At 42.8% G+C, this 19,998-nt stretch overlaps 1 protein-coding gene across 2 annotated transcripts; it reads left to right on the top strand.

The window, feature by feature from the left end:
• Positions 1-8,165: 8,165 nt before the first annotated feature.
• LOC135899352 (uncharacterized) lies at positions 8,166-19,487 on the top strand. 2 transcript variants are annotated; one of them, XM_065428598.1, is made up of 4 exons: positions 8,166-8,509; positions 10,693-12,753; positions 15,508-15,548; positions 17,012-19,487. In XM_065428598.1, the coding sequence occupies exons 2-4, from the start codon at positions 12,629-12,631 to the stop codon at positions 17,272-17,274; spliced, it is 429 nt and encodes a 142-aa protein (XP_065284670.1). In that variant the 5' UTR covers positions 8,166-8,509; positions 10,693-12,628; the 3' UTR covers positions 17,275-19,487. The 2 variants fall into 2 exon arrangements, with proteins under 2 accessions (XP_065284670.1, XP_065284672.1); XM_065428600.1 differs by lacking the exon at positions 8,166-8,509 and adding an exon at positions 8,581-8,687.
• The last annotated feature ends 511 nt before the right edge of the window (positions 19,488-19,998 follow it).

The raw sequence follows: 19,998 nt of genomic DNA, 5'->3' as shown, positions 1-19,998 counted from the left end.
ACGGTAAATTTTTTTTTTCAAAACAGGTCCTGCTGATAAATTTAAATCCGCACTAAAAACAATCTGCCCTGGGCGGTCACGTGCTGAAAAACATCGACCCTGAAAAGGTTAAATAATGCTTCTCAAGTATGCGTTGCATTCTCATGAACAGACAGAAATGTGCTGCTTCGTTGCATAATACGCAACTTTACCTTGGAGCACTAAACTAACCAGATCAACAACACCGACGAGTACGCAGAAATTCATTTTTGAATGATGAACAAAATTATGGGGTTTTTCGTGCCAAAACCACTTTCTGATTATGAGGAACGCCGTATTGGAGGACTCCGGAAGTTTAGACCACCACAGGTTCTTTAAGGTACACCTAAATCAATTTTTTTTTTATACTTCACAAGCTCAAAAATAAAGTCGGACAAGCATGGTTCATCGGATTCGCCTTGGTGTTGCATTCACCAGGGGTTATAGACACCTCATAGGTTGCTGTGACATTAGCCCAAATTGTGAATGCTGCCAGGTGCCGGAAACACTTCATCTGATACTTTGCATTTGTCCCGTGTATGCGCAAGAACAACAGAAACTGGTCACTTCCATCGCAAACGTTGATCAGAGGCCGCTACCAGACGAGTTTCTTTTGGTCCTTTGGCCGAATGCAAATGTGTAAGGGTTTCCCACGAGTTTTTATATAGTAAACCATTACTCTTTCTATATTTTAAAGAACATTGAATGGTAGAAATTAAGTGCACATGGAGTCTAAGGATTTAGTGCCACCCAATGCATTGGCAATCAGACGTGAGCTTTCATGCTTTTCGTACGGAAGACGAGCTGAGCTGGCCAAGTGTGTACTTGCTTGAAAAAATAAACCGACGAGCCGGACTTGTTTAGTGGTGTTTTAGTTTTAGGCAAGAGCCTTAAGGTGGTTCATTCCCCCGATGGTCTGGAAAACGCAGCGAGCAGTACAGAAAATTATGTGAGCTTGCCTCGCAGAGACACGCACTCATGGCACGGCTCGCGCAGCTGGCTCCGATGCCGCTCATGATGCCAGTGTTTCCATGCTGTCCCTCGCAATTGTGTCACTGCTTTCACATTCGTTGTTGTCTTCCACAGTTGGCTCCGATGCCACCGCTCATTCCAAAAAAAAAAGATAGGCAGAAATAATTAAGACAGAGTAATTCAGGCACTCGAACCCACGACTTTAAGTGAGACTTCAACTCTTGAGCTTGTGTTGAAGTCGAACCCATGACCTTTAGATTTAAGATGAAGTTAATTAACATAGGTTGACTATTATATGTTTTTTAAGGCACTTGAACCCAGAATTTTTGGTGGAAGTCCAACTCACAACCTCTGGTGTTAATTATGGCAAAGTTAGTCAAGGGACAGCTAATTAAGGTAGCGTCAATTAAGGCACTCAACTCACGATCTTTGGTGAGAGAAAATAAATAAGACGTGACATTGCATTCAAATGAGACTGTTGAGTAATTAAATGATGTCTCCTGAGCAAGCAGGCTTTCGCCTTCACCCTCTTAGGCGTGTACTGAAGTGACTGTCAGTTTTTTTCCGGCATCTTTTCCTAGATGAGTTGAGCTCATTCGTTATTCTGTGCTTATTGTAAACAAGACTAGGTGGCATGAGGACTGTGTTGAAAAGTGAAGCGGAAGTCAACGCTGTGGAAGCTACGCACGAAGTTCGGTCAACAAAATGTATCACTCCGCACTTTCCCCCCATGCTTTGCTGCGCGCCAACAGCGTTCGCTTGCGTGAGCATAGCTGTGAGGCTCATTGCGACGGGCTTGCAAATAAAAAACCTGAAAATAACAACCAAAATTAAAATGATCTAATACAATGCATTAGCAGTCATATACAGCAGCGTGTTTGTTTCTAAGGATTAAAAATTGATTCTTTCAATACTGAGCCTCTATAATAAAGATTTGCACACAATTGTGGTAAGAAAACTGCTGTGTATGGAACGGAGTATATCGTAGTACAAAGTTGACTCGCCGACCTTTATGTGGAACTCGGAGCCGGCTCTCATTGGCTGACACAAGCCCTAGGCTTATCTCCACCGAATGGAGTTGATGAGAAAATGTACTGGAAATTCTACTGAGCCACAAAGACACGCTGTTTAAAAGAATTTAATCCTTGCTTTCCATATGAATCACAGTTAAACATTGGCTCTCAGTCCCCAGTGGTTGTGAAGCACCTAACTAAGATGGCAGTCTGACCTTATGTGCCTAAACAGGTGATAGAATCTGTGGCTCTGGACAGGTTGCCATTGGAAACTGAAGCTGGAGACATCCTACACACAAATTCTATTGAGTGCAGCTGGCTTAACAAGGTCCCTGAGGAATTGTGAGGCATTACCTGGGATGTGATAGTGCTCACCAACGGGTGCATCTTCTGTTACACCTACCCTCAAAACGAGATTATAGGGCAGATTTTATTACGCAAGGACATAGTAGATAACACGGATAAGTTCTATAGCATTAACAAAAAGGTAGCAGTAATTGCAATAAAGGTCACAATAAAGCCAATGTCCATTCTTGATGATAAAGCAGAAAGCTCATCAGTGTATTGAAGTGGACGACCATAATACAAAATCAGGGTAAAGATAGGCTGTGTAGGTTTGGAACTATGACACTGGCATAAGGAACAGTAGAAATATGTAATTGGGAGGTATAGATCATGAATTATGAATACTTTCTTCCATAAGCGTAGATTGAATAACTCGAGGTTCCTAAGGATGTTACAGGAAGAAATGGCAAGATATTAGAAATCTAAATATTCAAAAGCAAAAAACTATAATTTTGATGAAATAAAATAAAAAATAACAAAATAAGCAGGCCTACATACATTAACAATCATAGTGAATACATTTGAACGATGGTATAACAAGGCACAGACAATATAAAGATAACAATATGGCGTGTACTTTTAAGAGAAAGTGTATTAACAAAACAGTACGAGTTTTCTAGTAAAAGGTTGATGCAAATTCGACAACACTCGGAAAGTGAGCAACATCACAGAGAATGGCCCTGTGTACATATCGCCTGATTAAAAGATTATTCTATAGTTGTCCATGATTGTGTTGACAGAGGTGAGCAGGCCTGTTCAATTCCGGTATCAAATATTTGAGAAAAAATTGCAGTGACCAAGGAAAATATCTTCTTTGTACATGGTTATGTATACAAGATGATGTGTATACTGGATCAGAAAATAGGCATTCTTTTTAACTAATTGTTTAAGCGATAAATTTAGTGCAAAGGCAGTCAAGGTATTCTTCAGTTATAGCAAAAAAGAGAAATATGTGAAAGTGATTATCAAGAAAAGTGAAAAGGGTATCTAGCACAAATCAGTTTATACTCGCATGTCGCACTGAATAAATTCAAGCCTAATTGAAGTGAACGGTCGCGCATATTATGGTGGTCTGTAAAACAGTCGGAGTCCAATTTATGCTATCACGTTTGGAATTATGAGCTCAGGCTGGGTGTGTCACCAAATTGTGACAACAGGCTACAAGAGGTAATGAGAAAATCATGACTGGAGTGTCGTACCAATGAAGTACCTTCCAACTACAAACAAAAAAAGGTTCTGGAAAGGGGTAATTTAAGACGAAGATGCCCTTGACAAATTTCGCCCTAAATGTTTAAGCATACAGTAAGCATTAGTGACGGTGTTATTAACATGCATCTGCCAGGAGTGGTTACTAGTTATGTGGACTGAAAAACATTTATATGGTTCAACTTGTTATAGAAGACGGCTTTCATTACAGTAGGGACAGTCATTAGTTTGATTAGCATTTCTCGTAACCCACATTTGTTAATTTACATTCTTTAGTACACAGTTTCATTTGCTGTATGTTGTACCGGCTCATTACCGTAACAAGTTCATTTAGAAGCTGTTTTTTGTCAGCACTAGAAGAAACCGCACTGCAAGTTACATAGTCATCAGCAAACAGTCTAATAGATGATGGGATGATGTGAGGCAAGTAATTTGTATATAGATATGAAATAGTCGAGGCCCGACTACAGGCCATTGCGGGACACCAGATACAAATGTAATGAGCATGCTTGTGTTAGACAAAATGTTATCTGTCGAGGCAATACTATGTTAGTGTTTATGTATAATTTTTGTAATTCCAAGCAAAGATGTGGGTGCACAATGAAATAAAATGCTTTACAGAGTTCTAGAAATGTGGAATCGGTGTAAAGTCCATTGTTAACAAGAGAAAAGAGATTGCAAGTTAAAGCAATAGGTACTTAAGTTGTGTGCCACATGAGAATATGTTGCAGTAACCACGCTGATGAAGCATGAAAAAAAAAACATTGCTTTCCAAAAATTTAGCCAATTGTGAGTAGATTAAACATATTCAAACAATTTTCAAAGGATGCTGGTCAGCGATATGGGCATGTAATTGTGTGGGACTGTGGATTTTGGTTTTAAACAATAGCACATATCACCTTGCCCAGCTTCCAACCTGGTGGTATGCAGCCAGAAGCAGGTGATTCAGAAATAAGTTCAGTTGGAAAAGTGCTGAACACATTTCCAATTTTACCATAATTAATTAATTAAGGGCTTCACGATGAAGATATCTTCACGTTCCTAATAAGATCCATCATGCCAAGGGGATCGATTAATACAGGATCCATGGAGATCCATGGGATATTGATGTAGAAGCAGTCTGCACAAGGAACTTCGAAAATAGGTCATTAAATGCGTACAACATTATTAGCTTGGAAAGGTGTGCTTGTTGTCATAGTTCAGTACATGATATGGACATTGCTTTGTGACCGCCAAGGACACTCCAAAGTATTTTATGGTCAGTTACGAGTAGGAGGGGTGTTTGCTATATATATGAAGAAAGACGTGCCTTGCTTCCTTTGTAGCACTTCCAAGCAGAAAGGCAGCATGCCACTAGGCTGACCCAACAATCAAGTTGTTGCCAGCCTTGACTCTAGAGAACAAATGCTTCTATTATCGGAAAAGATGGTTTAACATTCTTTTAAACCAAGTTAATCAGTGTGGGCGACAAATTGGTACGTACTATTTGTTAATGAGATTAGTAACTTCGTCTTTGAAGAGAGCCCAACTAGCCTACATAGAGTGTAAGAAAAAAGTTGGCATGTAGTTTTAACAGAAGCAAGTCGAGGTTGCAATCGACGGAGGCAAATGCTGCCTTTGTGTAGTCTCTAATAATTAAATTCTGCTGAGGGCTTCAGCGAGAAGTGCTTCTTGTAAGAGTAAAATTTATGATGCTAGCTCATTTTTAGACATGGAAGCAAGTTTAGCAGTATAACTAGATCCAGAGCAGGATGTCAAAACAAGGTCAAGCACGGTAGCTTTTCACAAAGTGCATAAGTTTGGCTGTGTATTCATTTGCACTAGATTGAAGCCAGAATATACGTTCAAGAAGGAAGTGCATTCACGTGAAGAAACGGCCACAATGAGAAAACAACCTCGAATATACTGCATATTTATTACTAAACCCAACATTGCGCAGGATGCAGAGGTGTGGCATTGTGTAAAGGGCAGTGATCGTGAGTAGGTATACGGTTGTCCCCGATTTGTAGAAAGAAGGGAAAAATATTAAAACAGGCCAACGTGGTAGGAGCTAAGAAAACAAGAAAATTCTGGCCAGTGCCCATTAAACAAATATTTCAGAGGCTGCTGTTGAAGTTAAGGGGTAAGGCACCAAGTCAAGGAACCGGCAACTTCTTCCAAGCAACAGTTAGAGGACCTCAGAAATGACAGTACGTGAATCTCGAACACCAGTAATCACACTAAACTGACTGAAGTGTCAAAACTAGTAAAATGGAAAAGAATTAGTCACATACAATTAAGTTTATATAATGTTTTACAAATTAAGAAAGCACTAAAGAAGAAAAACAGAAGCATAGCTTCTGGTTTTTTTTTTGTGCTTTCTTGAAACGTTTTTAGTCTTCTCGAAACCACAGTCGGCACAATCCTTTGGGTGCGCTTTTTAAAGGTTGGTTGTCTGGCTCTAGAATAGCTGTCGCTTGTAATGCCTGCAAACGTATGCTGAGCCATGATTATGGTTAATGACCTTCAAAATTGGTGCACAAATGCCTAATGTAGAGTTCGGAAGCCACGCGAGGCAATACCCAGTGGTTTTTCTGGCTGCATGTGGCACTCGCGAGCGACTATAGTGAAGAGGAGAAAAGGGAAAGGTGTTGGCAGCTGGTCTTTTGCTCATGTGGCAGGCATATATAGTAAAGGAGGCAATGGATCTATATATGATATAGTTAAAGATAAAGAAATAAGGCGTTTCAGAACTCCGAAGAATATAACGAAATACACTGTATGACTTGAGATTGTGAAAAATCATTTTGGTTCGCTAGAGAAAACTGCAGCCATCAAGGCATTGGGTCAAGAAGTAGAAGGCCGCTTGAGTAAATTAGGTGTGAGAGAGAACCTCTTTATTGGAAGGCATAGGGTTATGCCAGCGTGCCTATGACCATTCGGTATCTAAAGTAATATCTGCACATTCCACAGCCACCAGAAGTCTTCCCAAGAAATACAGAAAACATGGGTTTAATAAGGGTGTAAGGGAATCTCTCTCTTATTTGTTACTGTAGCTGGATGCTTGCAGGAGTATTCATGATGGTAGGTTTGGAGGAATAGGTAAGCAGCAATCAGCCCTATAAGTTTAAGCCTGCAGCTTACAAATGATGTCCTGTTCACTAACACTGGAGATAATCTACAACAAATTATTCAAATTTCAACCAGGAAAGTTTAAGGGCAGGTTTTAGAATCAATATTCGCAAGGCTGAAATACTGTTCACTAGCCTGGGCAAGGAAAAACAAGTTTGTCTATCATTAGCAATCATCTTTGTGAGACTACGCATGAGTATGTTTATATCTCTTGGCCGAATGGTTACAGCGTACCATGAAATTCGGATGGAAAAAAAAATGGTGGACTGCATATACAGGATTATTGACAAAGCTTGGCGTGCTTAACAGTAATATCTATATCAGAAGTATGTTTATCATTTACTAAGATGGTACATATGGAGGTGAAAATACACTGATCACCGTAATGCACAGGAATAAGCTGCTAGTGGTATGGTTTCGGGGCAGGGTAACATTTAGCACTTATCTCAAGGCACAAGTGTGCAGCTTGTGGCAAAGGACTGAAGCCAAATTGTGTCTGACATGACTGTGCATTGGGGCGCTTTAATGTGGGAGTGCATGCACTAAGCTTTTACCCAAGTGTATAGCCACATATAGACTGGGTGAGAAGAAGGATTGTTGTTGCATTTGTGTCAATTGACATTTAAATGTTTAAATTTCTTGGAATCCCTTGAGCAGGTGCCATGGCAGCAGCACATTTTACTGATGTGCTGAAACAGCCATAGCATCTATAGTAGCCACCTCTCACGTGCTCCCCGTGACAGGCACCGTCAAGTCACGATGAACTGCAGCCTCTTCTTTTACCTTTGAAAATGGGTAACCAGAATGTTGTGCAAATGCTATAGCTTATACATCGGGCTCATGCAAACGTTCAAAAGGATGAAATTGTGTCTGACAGGTCAAATAATATGAAAAGCAGATAACTGACGGTTTGCTAGAATAACAGATTGATTACAAATGGAGAAAGGATAACAAGGTTGAGCACGACTGATTTCAGCTGAAGGGGACGGAGTATTTTTCATTCCACTGTGGCTCAAAGGAACTGGTGACTGCTGAACAGGTTCAAGAGGATTAGGGCAGCAAATACATAATTTTGGGCTTCTTGCAAAAGAGGTTCAAGATCATTACCCAGAGCTTTATTCTTCAAACCATGCAATGTAAGTTTTTTGAAGCAACCCCGAAACACATGTTATGGGAATGCGAACTATGGGGGGTACCAGACGGATATGCAGCTTCGAACCGAACGCGCTGGAAGCTAGACTACGTTGCTCAGTACTGCCCTCAAAGACCAACCCTGGGCCGGCCAGCGGGCCATGGAAGCCGCCAGAGCTCCCATCGTCCTATAGGATCCCATAGCCAGAAAGAATCCAAATTGAAGTTCATTCCATGCAGATACATGGCTCTCCGCAGTGCCTTTGCAATTTGTACTTTGTTCGTGTTTGTTGCAGTTTAGCGCGTCGTTATATATCGTCGTGACATAGCATTTTCGGCAGGAAAGTAGCGAGTGCAGTATTTGCAAGAAAGCAAATAAACGCAAGCAGAACAGATGTGAATTATCGCTGTGGGACAAACTTTTTTAAGAGTGTAGGCACGTGTAAGTGTCTACGTATTTGTCTGTAGTCTCCGCCTGAGGAGACCGTCACCTTTTGGAAAACTTACGCCTCTTAGGAAAACAAAAAGGCTTAGGTTTTGAAACCGCAACCTGTACGAACAGCAAAGAACCAATCAGCATCGTCGCTTTAATTGGCACATGCACGCGCACAGACGCACGCGCTCCGTTCCAACCTTGGCCCCACGCGTTCTGTGCTGTAATCGCCCTAGCGTTCTCAGGGCTGTGTGCGCCGTCGATGAGCTGTCATTTCTCGGTAAGCTGATCTTTTATTTCACAAGTACGATCGACTCTCGTACTTGGAGTGGTGCAGCTCTCAGCGTTAAAAATTCATCTAGGAAGTTCTGCTATTACCGCAAAACTAAAAGCAGTGACAGTTTTGATTGTGTTCCTTCCGTGATCGATCGCTGGTGCCACGCTGAAGTACGGTCCAGGTGATCGCCTTTTGAAGCCAATTTCGTCGCACCGGAAGTGCGATTTCCGTCATTTGCGACGAAAATCGCAGTCGCAGCAATCGGTTGGACGCACAGTCCCCTTGTTTAAATATATATAATCTGGCGTATGTGCGGTTTCGTGGTGTCGCGGCGTAAAATTTCTGCGAAACGTTTAAGTCGCTCTTGCACGTGGCATGAATGCCCCTAACGGTTTTGGAAGACATTCTAAGACGCCTTGCCGCTGGCGCTAAATCGTCACCGCGTCGGGGGAAAAAAAAATACCCCATTATTACTTGGATAGCGCGGCACTATATATAACGCGTTCTAAAGATGGCGTGCGCTTTTGAGCACGATGTGGAAAGCTTCTTTCTCGTATTTGGCCGACCTATGTGCGGATGCGAGAAAACAAATATGGAGTCTCAGCGTATTTTCCTTGTATTTTCTTGATGCTCCCGAAAGAGCGCAATCAGTATTTAATATATCTCGGTCTCCATTGGGTCCTTTGCGCAAACGCGAGCCATTGCTATCGAGCAATTCGAACGCGCTCGAAAGTGCCTTATGTAGATCACTGGGGCAGTGGCGTGGCAACAAGGGGGGCCGGGCAGCTTTTGGCCCCGGGTGCAAGGGACCACTTGTGGAGGGAGGGGGGGGGAGGTTCATGTACATACGTCTGTAGACACCCCTCTTTCCGGGCTACACCCGGGAGGGGGGGGCGGGGTAACAGAAGACCTATGGGCCCCGGGTGCCAGACGACCTAGCTACGCCACTGCACTGGGGTCTGCATTTTGCTTTCAATTGTTTTCAAACTTGCAAAGACAAAAAAAAGAATGAAAAAGTTGTTTCAAGCCTTATAGTTTCCTTTTCTAAATTTAATAGCATTGCTATTTTATTACTTTATTCGATTATTGCAGGCATCTAGCAACAGTATGGTGCTAGATTTCCTTTAACATGCGCCAAAATCATTATTTACCATGTACTTTTCTGATGCAACCAGTTCATACATTGACGCAAGTATTAAAGCCCTCCTTTACGTAATGCGGCCGGGCCTTTAAAGTGAAAATAAATGAAATGCAAACATGCGCCAAGTGCAGCAGAAAAAAAAAACCAAAAAAACTAGAGCGTAGGAACAATGAGACATGAAAAAGATTAATACATCAGTCCATCAAGTTTATTTGAAACGAGATTGTCATCATCCATCCTGTCCAACTATCCATCCTAGCCGTCACGAAATGTAGCTTGACTTCCTGGCATACGAGCGTTCCTTTACATGGTCACGAAAATGAGGGAGGAAGGGGGTCACAAATTGCTGACCCATCTTTGACTTAGCCTGGTATACAATTGTTGCGAGCCAAACAGTGACCGTGTCCCAAAGCTGGATGAGCAGCACATATGTGTCATTCTTTCTGCTTTTAAAAAACTCTGCGCTTCTCCGCATTTGACACTGGGAGCTTGGTCCGGTCTTCTGCTGTTTCTCGTCTCAAAACATACTGCGACGTTAACTCCTCTATTAGCTCCTCTTTCAGCCCCTGTTATCATATGAAGCTTTTGATGAGATGATCAATTGCTGCTTTGGTCTCCACACCCACCTGTGAACCAGTGAGATCACCTGACCATACTCCCTCAATTTTGTATGGGAAGGAACCCTTTTAACCACAGTCTACGCCGAGAAGCAGTGTTCAGTTTTGCTTGCAGTTTAATTGCCATAAATCTTCGTATGATTTATGATTCCTTGTGAATCCGAGAAATTTGGGCCTCATATACTGCGATTGTGGACACTAACTACTGATAAAGTAAATAATAAATAAATAAATAAAAGAAATGCCAGACAAGTTCTTGCAGTGCCCCTTTAAGGCTCACCAACTGCTCAATAAATTTTTCTGACTGTCATAACTATAGCCAAAGGATATGAAACTTTTAAAGAATGTACTTCCTATTGGATCATCTGGATGCATAACCTTTATAGTTGGCATTGGTTGCATGATTGTAAAAATTCTTCCTGCTGCAGTGCACACCTGGAACCTCCTGCCAGCGGCGGAAGAAACGGCGAAGGCAAGAGATGGAAGAGCAAGACGGCGAGAACAAGGTAAAAGCGGGAGCCAATGTTTCAACGATACATGTGGACAAGTCCACTCGTCGAAACGTTGGCTCCAGCTTTTACATTGTTCTCGGTTTGCTTCTGCCAGCTGCTGTGTCCACACAAGATCATGGCGCTGTGCTGAGCACTATCTTGCTCAACATCATGAGAGCCGACCAACATCGTGAGAGCCAACAAAGGTGTGCCTCTTCCCAGGGCTCCAAGGCATCCTTTCACAGCTTCCAGCATCAGTCCGGAGCCGGTTTGGTGCAATAACTGAAACTATACGGTTGGTCGCAAGACTTTTTGCTGCACGATAATTGTAGGCTCGGACAACAGAGTTTACACGTCCACACAACCTCGGGCATCTACCAAAAACAGTGCAGCAAAGAGCTGCAATCCGGATGGCAAGAAGCACCTCGCAAGACTTTTTCCTGCACCATAATTGTAGGCTCGGACAACAGAGTTTACACGTACACACTACCTCGGGCATCTACCAAAAACAGTGCAGCAAAGAGCCACAATCCGGCTGACAAGAAACACCTCAAGACGACTGACGCACCCATTGAGCTCTGCGATGTCACGGGCACCATCTCGAAATTGTGAATGCTTTATGGTTTTGTTGAATTGGTACACCCACTTTGAGCTAGTGTCTTTATTTTTTTTTGACAAGAGGTTCTTTGAAAACATTGGCACCATGACCTATCAAAATTGGGGCTCAAGCTAGGCGATGTAGTCTTAGATTTCGTAAAAAGTCCACCAGGCCACAGAGCCAAGTATCGGGTCACTCATGTAGAACTACTAAGAAAAATGGCTCATACGAGCAACCCTGCACCGAAGCAGGCATAGTACCAACAAGGTAGCGACAGCATCGGAAATCTACTTGTCGCAATCCAAGCCGTACATATCTAATATTTGGTGAAGACATTAAAGAGTGTGCCTACTTTTCTATTGGCAACGTTGAGATCTGCCTGCTTGAGCCGAAAAAGAGCCTGAATGACCTGTTTAGCTTTGGCGACAAGGTTCACTTTGATGCCCAGCGATATCCAAAGCCGACCAGCTACGCCAAGTGGTGGGTCACCAATGTGAACAAAGTGCAAAGTGCTGAACTTGCCCATGCCAATGACAGCGGAGACGAGGCTTTTCTATTCAACAACAATATCGCCGTGCTTCTGCTTGACCCACAGGTTTGGGTCTGGTATCCACTGTTGAACCCAACGTCTCAGTCCTAGTGCCAGACACAGTGGCATACTGCAATGGAAGGAAGATCAAGTCATTCAGCGAGCTGTTGAAGGACAGTGCTGTCCTAGAAGATTTAGATTTGTTTGTAGATGCCGTCCAAGTGGAACACGACATGTGGGTAGCAACGCTCAAGTGGACTACTGAACAACCCAAGCACCCACCAGTCGAGCAGAGCGAAAGCGCGTTTCACAACGCCCTCGATATCCCCATGAGCTAAATGACCACGGGCACTCGTGACCTAGAAGTGGGAGACCTTGGCATCTTCAACATGTCTAACAAGTTCTGCTCTGCAGCTGACGTTGACCATTCGGTCATGGTTTGCCTGCAGAGCAAGATAATACTCAAGGCCGTGAACAACAACAGCACACTGTAAGAAATGCAGGAGCCTGCATTTGCGATTCTGCAGAAACAACGTGCGAGGAACAACGTGGCGAGTAAAGCGTACGTTGCCTTGAAAAAGACAAGCCCACTTGTCGAAACGTTGGCTCCTGCATTCACCTTGTTCACGTTTTGCTCATCATGCCCCATGTAGGTCACTCAAAGAATATCCTCCGAGAAAACTATATATTAGTATTGACTACATGTTCGGTATGGTCGGCGGCGGGAGGAGGTGTGCTACCCCCTCATGTGGCAGGAAGAAAGGACGTCAAACGTGCACCAAACAAGTCTCTCAGAGTTTGGCCTGCTGCTGAAGGCCAGTACAGCGCAGCAAGACATCCCTGCAGCGCCAGGCAAACTCAGCGAATTAGCGTAAGTTCTGGAACGGTTTAGTGGTTTATTCAAACTGCATTTCTGTCGCCATTTTGAGTTGTCCAGTGTGAATCTAGTCAAGTTGCACGAACCACAACTGAATGCCAAGCACAACACAGCACATTTCACACTTAGCAGGTGAACGCTAGGAAGGCTATAGTGACTTTACTGCTGTATTTGGGACTCAGAAATAGTGCTTCACATACGAAAGAGAATGTACAGTATCTCTTAATTCAATGTAACATTAGACCTCATACTTTTATGTTGCAAAATATGATGTCACTATGCGACATGGGAGGCATCAAAGATGGGAATTTCTTTAGCACCGGACATACGAAGTGGCACATTTGTGCAAGCAGTGGCCACATCCCACAGTTTGTGCTTACGCTTGCAACCAAACATAGTATGAGGCGTGCTGGAAGCACAAAGGTGCACTGGTAACCTTGTGGCCACATCTTGCAGTTGTGATGTGAAGTAGGTTATTCCATGGAAGGCGTCACAAATGAAAATGTAACGAGCAAAACAGACTGAGTGAAATTACTATAGCAGCACTACTTGCATGGCAGCCACAGTGTTGCCAGCTAAGTGTGAATGCAGCATAGCGAACAAACACATTTCGTTTCTGTCGTTAGCATCTGACATGAAAATGCCTAGACTTGCCTCCACAGGTGGTACCTTTGTCCTTCACACCATGTACACACAGGTGACGTGTCTGTATGAAATGGAGTCATCATACAGCTTTAGCTGTGTTGTATGTGGCCTGTGGGGCAGCTCTTCTGGTGAGGGGGCTGTAATACAGGCCTAATGTTTTGTCGTCTTTTCTCATATACGTAAACATCTTTGACCGAAATCTGTGTGTTTAATGAGGAGGTCAGCTGTGAATCTGAGAGACGGAACTTATTTGAGTTAAACAATCGGGAAGAGTGAAGTATCTCCATCCCAGTTTGAAAATGAGAGTCATTAAGTTGCGATGACAATTCAGCTTCTCTTTCGGAAACCAAATCGACCTCGAGATATCTTAACTCTGATTTTGAGACACGGATAGGGGCTTTTCTTGTGTGCTGTAACCTTTTTGCAGACTGCCTTTCCCTTTTTTGTATTAAAGTGTCCAATTGATCAGCACAGCATGCCCACAGGCAAAGAATGAATTATATGGAATAAATAAAGTTGCATCTTTACATATAGCTCACTGCACACAACAAAAAACAGCTAGTTGCAACGCATATTTTTTTATTCTGGGCATGGCTGCGCACTGTGAACCAGTCTCGAGGCAATGGACAAGAAGGGCCAAGGAGCGTTCCAAACTGCAACCTTTACGAGGTCCAGAAATCGGGAAGTAACAGTCTGCCTCCAGGACCTAGTTGCTCCAAATAGCCCTTGGCAAATTAGCTTGGAAGGGGAACTGGCTGACAAGGAAGATGGTGAACTTGGCATATATTTTGAGATGTGACATATTGTATCAGCGCATAAAAAAACTACATGCTCTCTGGGGCTTTATAATTGTTGTAGTGCAAAATATGAAGACGAAGAGAAGATGTGATGATACGGGGACTATACGCTGGCTGTCGACTGATGCTGTGTTGGAACAAGCATTTTATTGAGATACCAGCTTCTTCTCACACATGCTGACCATAATGACACGCCATCACACCACCATCCTACAAAACACACCTGCATCAATATAAAATGCTTGTTCCAATAAAGAAATGTCCATGATATTCAGTACACAGTCCTGTTTCTTCATGTCTCCTCTTCATCTTCGTATATTACGCTTTAATAACTAAGAATCAATACAAATCATTCGATTCACTATCCTCTGGTACTTATCTTGTCCCCAAGCAATAATCCTCATCCATCTTACATGCATTTCCTCTTATCAAGCACTGTGCTCACTATCCTTTCAAGCATGCTACCACTTGTGAGTAGGCTTTACGTTGGTGACCTGAAAGTAAAAGGCACACAACATTATACAAAAAGTCTAGCAAGGTAGATGGCGTTTATTGGTGTGGGACTACATAAGCTCGAAAGAGTGCTAACTTCTAGAGTGCAGCCACTGTTCCACATTCTTTTCAGAATCAGAATGCTTGACAAATTCGTTATAAAGATACAAGGTTATAGTATAGTAACATACAGACAGTTTAGGATTGATTGTGAATAATACGAATGACACGATTTTGGATATCCTCGTGAGAGCCCTCATAACTTGAAATGCACATTGTCTCTAATACTTCTCAAAATTGGTGGAAGGGATTATGTAGAATGTTCTTCCAGGATATAATGTCTGGTGCTTGTGGAACTATATGGAAGTGATTTAAGCTTATTTCTGCTGTCAGCTTTCCAAAAGATTGGCACTAAATTGATCTAGACCATTGCATAGGCACAGATGACAAAAAGCACCCTTGCAGAATGTTTTGAATACCGCGAGTTGACAAGAGAAGAAGCCATGATGTTAAGTGTTCATCATTCTTTAAGAGAGAATAGCTGCTTTATATAACAAGAATTAACATGAATTGACAGTTACTTTCTCCGTGTTCAATGGAGATTCTGCCATCAGCATCTAACTGGGGTAGTCAAACTTAAATATAGTTTTTTCACGTTGGTAACATATCAGTCGGTAATAAGAACTGAACTTGTAAAGCAGTTAAACAGCTCAGGTGCCTTTTGGTCTGAGGAAGATATGGTGTCCACGCAAAGAAGCGTACCTCTTAGCCTGTCCTCATGCAGTTGCTAATATTTTTTTGTGTTGTATTTCAGTAACTCGCCCATCGCCACCCTCAGGTCCTGCCATCTGCAATGTAAGTGATATAGGAGAGGTAATTGGCGTAACCTGGGAGTGGGCAGGAAAGGGTTTAGAAAGTCAACACCCCCCCCCGTGCCCCGAATACTTCCGATGAACCCCGCTCCTTTCCCACGGAACAGAAAGATTCAGGAGGTAGACTCCAAAAGAAGGACATGGACAAAAAGGAAAGCCTGAATGTGAAAACAAGGGGAGGGCTAGTGGCGGTCTGGAGGGGGTTGTCGTGTCACCGTACCTAGAACTTAAGTTTCCTCTCAACAGCTATCATGTCTCGAGTAGCAACATTTCCTTGCCTTCTCACGTCACCTTTTCCATACCCCCTCCCCCTCCCTTCCTCTTTGTATGAGAACTACGAGCGAAGAGTGGCAAGGCTGATGTTCACTTGTTTCGCGACTGCATCGGTTCTGCCCATTCTCTGCCTTCTTTCCCCATCCTCTCTACCATTCTCTCTAGCTTCACTCTGGATGTGGGTGTAGTAGAAAGGTAAGCACAGCAATTTCTGCAGTGGTTTTATGGGCAGTCACGGATAATTACAACTGTGGAGAGGCTAATGTGGCGATTGAAGCACAGTGAGCTCCAGAAGCCATTGTGCACGTTCGACCGGTGCAGAGGTCCAAACAAGTTTCTAGCATCTTCTTACCTCTCTGCCACGCTCCTTCCATGTACACACGCTCTGACCCACGGACCATGAGAGGAAACATTAAAAAACAAAGGTTCACATTAAAAGAACTCTGATTTGCGCACGGCAATATATATATCAAGGCCGGGGGGGGGGGGGCGCTGCCAGGGAAGCTATGAAACCGCCACAATAAACTAATGGGATGGCTAGTAGGAGGATGGCCTTGATGTTCACACGGAAAGTGAAATGTAGGAATGTCAGTGGCTGCCGCGACACGTCCTGCTTTACCAGTGGTTTTACAGAACAGTGAACTTCGGTAGCACAGCATGCCAGCATAGCAAAAACAAGGTGGACTGTTGGGACCACATAAAGGAGCATTACACAGAAAAGGTGAACATACATGTCTGGCTTCAAAGAATATTTGCAGATCGAATAGAATGTTTGAATCTAAATGTCGCAAAGCTTGTTTGAGTGTGCATAGTAGCTATAGGGAAGGACACACACACAGCCTCAATGCCTGTAGCTGATGGCTCTATGTGTCAAAGTTTGTGTTGATTAGAGTTTTATGCACGGAGGAATATGATAGATATGTTAATACATTTAAGGCTTCTGCCCGCCTTGCATCTCAGTGGTGCATGTCCATTCTGGGGGATTTGCAAAGAATGGTGAAACATACCCCATGGCATATGACCCAAGTTTTTTACTTTGCAAGAAAGCATCTGCAGTGTGGAAGAAAGGAGCAAAGAAAGCTGTCATATAAAACTGATTGTTTTTCTTCATGGTTAATATTGTTTTACAGTTCCTGCTCCATGTAGCCCAAAATGCAAACACATGTTTTGCAGGCTGCCATGAACGGGAAATCCACGGCAGCTGGGCCCACCCTGGAGCCTACAGTCTATCTCCTCTCGGGCAGGAAGGACACAGTGATGCAAGTCTTTCACTCTTCAGCCACTATGGAAGCCAGAGAGGGGCAGACTATCCAGGAGGTGACGGTCACTGTGGACTGCTTCTACAGGGACAGCAGGACGGTCTTGAGCAAGCTCAACCAAGTTCTCCACAAAAGGGACATCGTCAACATCGACTACAGTCGAACCCCGATATATGAAACATCTCGATGATCGCGAAATAGTTTATTATAGGCAGAATTGGATATATAAAATCATGTCAAACATGTGTAAAGAACTTGTACAAATCAATCAATGAACCATCTTACATGAATAGAGGTAGTGGATTTTCGGCTGGAAATAGCATTTCCAGTCGGTAACTTTCCATGGACAGTTAGAAATCACATTTTCCAGCTGGAAACTGACTTTACTCCTGCCTGAAACTTTACTTTCATATGGTGTTTCTGGGTGGTAATAGCACATTCTCTACTGGGGCTCCCCATGACTGGCCAGAAATAGTTTTCCAGCTGGAAACAGAGTCTACTGCAGTTATGTGACCAGACATTCCAAAGTGAAAATTCCAGGTATGGATGGAGGCCTTCTGAGCTAAATGGGGAACATATGAAAGTCAATTGAGAGAAGTTGTTTCCATTTACAAGAACTGATACAGCAGCTTGGAAATGTCCCATCACATTGAATGGTAGCTTTAGCACAGGAACTATATCGCGCCATCAGATTATTCTACCGTCAAGATTCTCTCCTGCCTGCACACTGAGAACACCTCCGCAGGTCCTGCATAAACCTTTCTTTACATTGCAGATCCCTAGAATTATAAAGTAATCTGTTCCTTCCATTGGTGTCAAGGAACTTATGATGGGTCTGTCAAAGCATATGCTCCATTGCACCCTCCATTATCCTACATATTGTAACGGATGGCATGAGTTTATTTACAAGGTCATAGATGGTTAGTGTAGAGCAAGGGACAAAATGGTCGTCAAAGTCCAACAGGCAGCGGCCAGCTCCTCGCGCGCCTCTCTACTTTCTCTTCCTTTGGCTTTGCCGTGCGGCGTGACAATATGATCATTGCTCGGCATTTTCAGCTAGACCATAGGTGAACATCAGTTACCAGAGAACTTGCTGCAGTCCAGGTGGAACTTCAATTTTTCTCTATGGGCCTCCTAATGCATGGACGATGTTCTGCTAGTCTAAGCCAGCTCTTCAAACCATTGGCTGCATCCTCAGACAGGGCCCATATTAGCAGGAGCATTTGAGACTTCATGCATCAAATTTTTCATTCTTATAAGTTTATTTTCTTTTTTTGTTGTTCATGAATAAACTACATATATACCAACACAAAAGATTTGTTTCTTACTTTACGGTCACGGGAAAAAAATTACGGCAAATTTTTTTCGGAACAGGTCCCGCTGATAAATTTAAATCTGCAGTAAAAGAAATCTGCCCTGGCCGGTCGCATGCTCTGAAAAAAAAATCGACACTCAAAGGGTTAAATAATGATTCTCAAGAACGCGTTGCATTCTCGTGGACAGACAGAAATGCGCTGCTTTGTTCCGTAATACGCAACTCTACATTGGAGCACTAAGCCAGCCAGATCAACAACACCGACGAGTACCCAGAAATTAATTTTTGAATGCTAAAAAAATTATGGGGTTTTACATTTAAGGCACCTTAAGGTAGTGTCAATTAAGGCACTCAAATCCATGGCCTTTGCTGAGAGACAACAAATAATAAGAAGTAACATTGCATTCGAAAGAGAATGTCAAGTAATTTAATGAATGTCACTTGAGCGAGCAGGCTTTCGCCTTCACCCTCCTTGGCGTATGCTAAAGTGACTCAATTTCTTTGTGCAGCCTTTGAGATGATTTGAGCTCACTTGTTACTCTGTGCTTATTTTAAAGAAGAATGCAGATGGCAGAAGGACCCTGTTGAAAAGTGAAGCTGTAAACATAGACTACTTTTCGTTTTCTTGTTGTGTTGCCAGCTCTCTACTTCAAGCTGAGGTCCTCCATGTATCGAGGAATGCTTCAAGTCATATGTTGACAAGAAAAAGCATGGTGACTTGGAGAATCCAGCTTCTTCAAGCAAGAGTGATTTTGCAGTACTGTGCATTGTGTTAAGACATGTAACGAAGAAAATCCAAAACGTGCCGTGAAATTGACCTTGTGCAGGGAAGGCCACCTTCGTTACACTGTAACGCAATTTTTAATTGTGCTAACGAACTTCTCTTTTCTGACAAATCTTTTTCTTGGCCTTGCTTTATATGATCAACAGAATTGTTTGCATGCGAAAAAGTGTATTTCTTTCTTGCTAGTTTCTTACAATCCTTAACAGGTTGAAACTTGAATAATGGAATGGGCAGCTTGTTTAACAGCTTCGGACAAATAAATGTGCTTCCCATCGTTATAGTACACTGGAATGTTGTACCATCGTTCTCATTCTGGAACCATGCACACACTATTGCCTGATTTCTCTTTGTTTCATAGGTGTGAAACCCTATGGTTCACTATTAAAGCATATGGCATGCCATTATTTGACCTTCAGTAGTCAGCCCCACTGGAATTGTTTTCAATGTGCAAGTGTGAATGCTGCCGGCAGTGTCAACTGCACATTTGCATACTGGTAATTTCAAACAGGAAATTGGCCTGGGAACACAACTGAGCAAGCGGCTATAATATCTGAGTTTGCAGCACTACCTTGAAAATATGACTTCTCCAATTGACAGTGGCCCTGGACGCAGGTACAATTGACTACAAAAATTTACAGGACCCAAGTTTCACACAACAAATGTGAATTTCTGCTCTGTTAAGGCATTGCAACTCTAGTTTAATGGATCACTCTCTAGGGCACAAAAGCTGCCACAAATTATGTGGCAGGCTATGTGGACAGGCATTGCGGCAGTTCAATTTTTTGTGCAAATTCCATGCCCT

Source organism: Dermacentor albipictus, chromosome 1 (genome assembly GCF_038994185.2).
Source record: "Dermacentor albipictus isolate Rhodes 1998 colony chromosome 1, USDA_Dalb.pri_finalv2, whole genome shotgun sequence".
Lineage (NCBI taxonomy): Eukaryota > Metazoa > Arthropoda > Arachnida > Ixodida > Ixodidae > Dermacentor > Dermacentor albipictus.
This window is presented reverse-complemented; position numbering and strand designations above follow the sequence as displayed.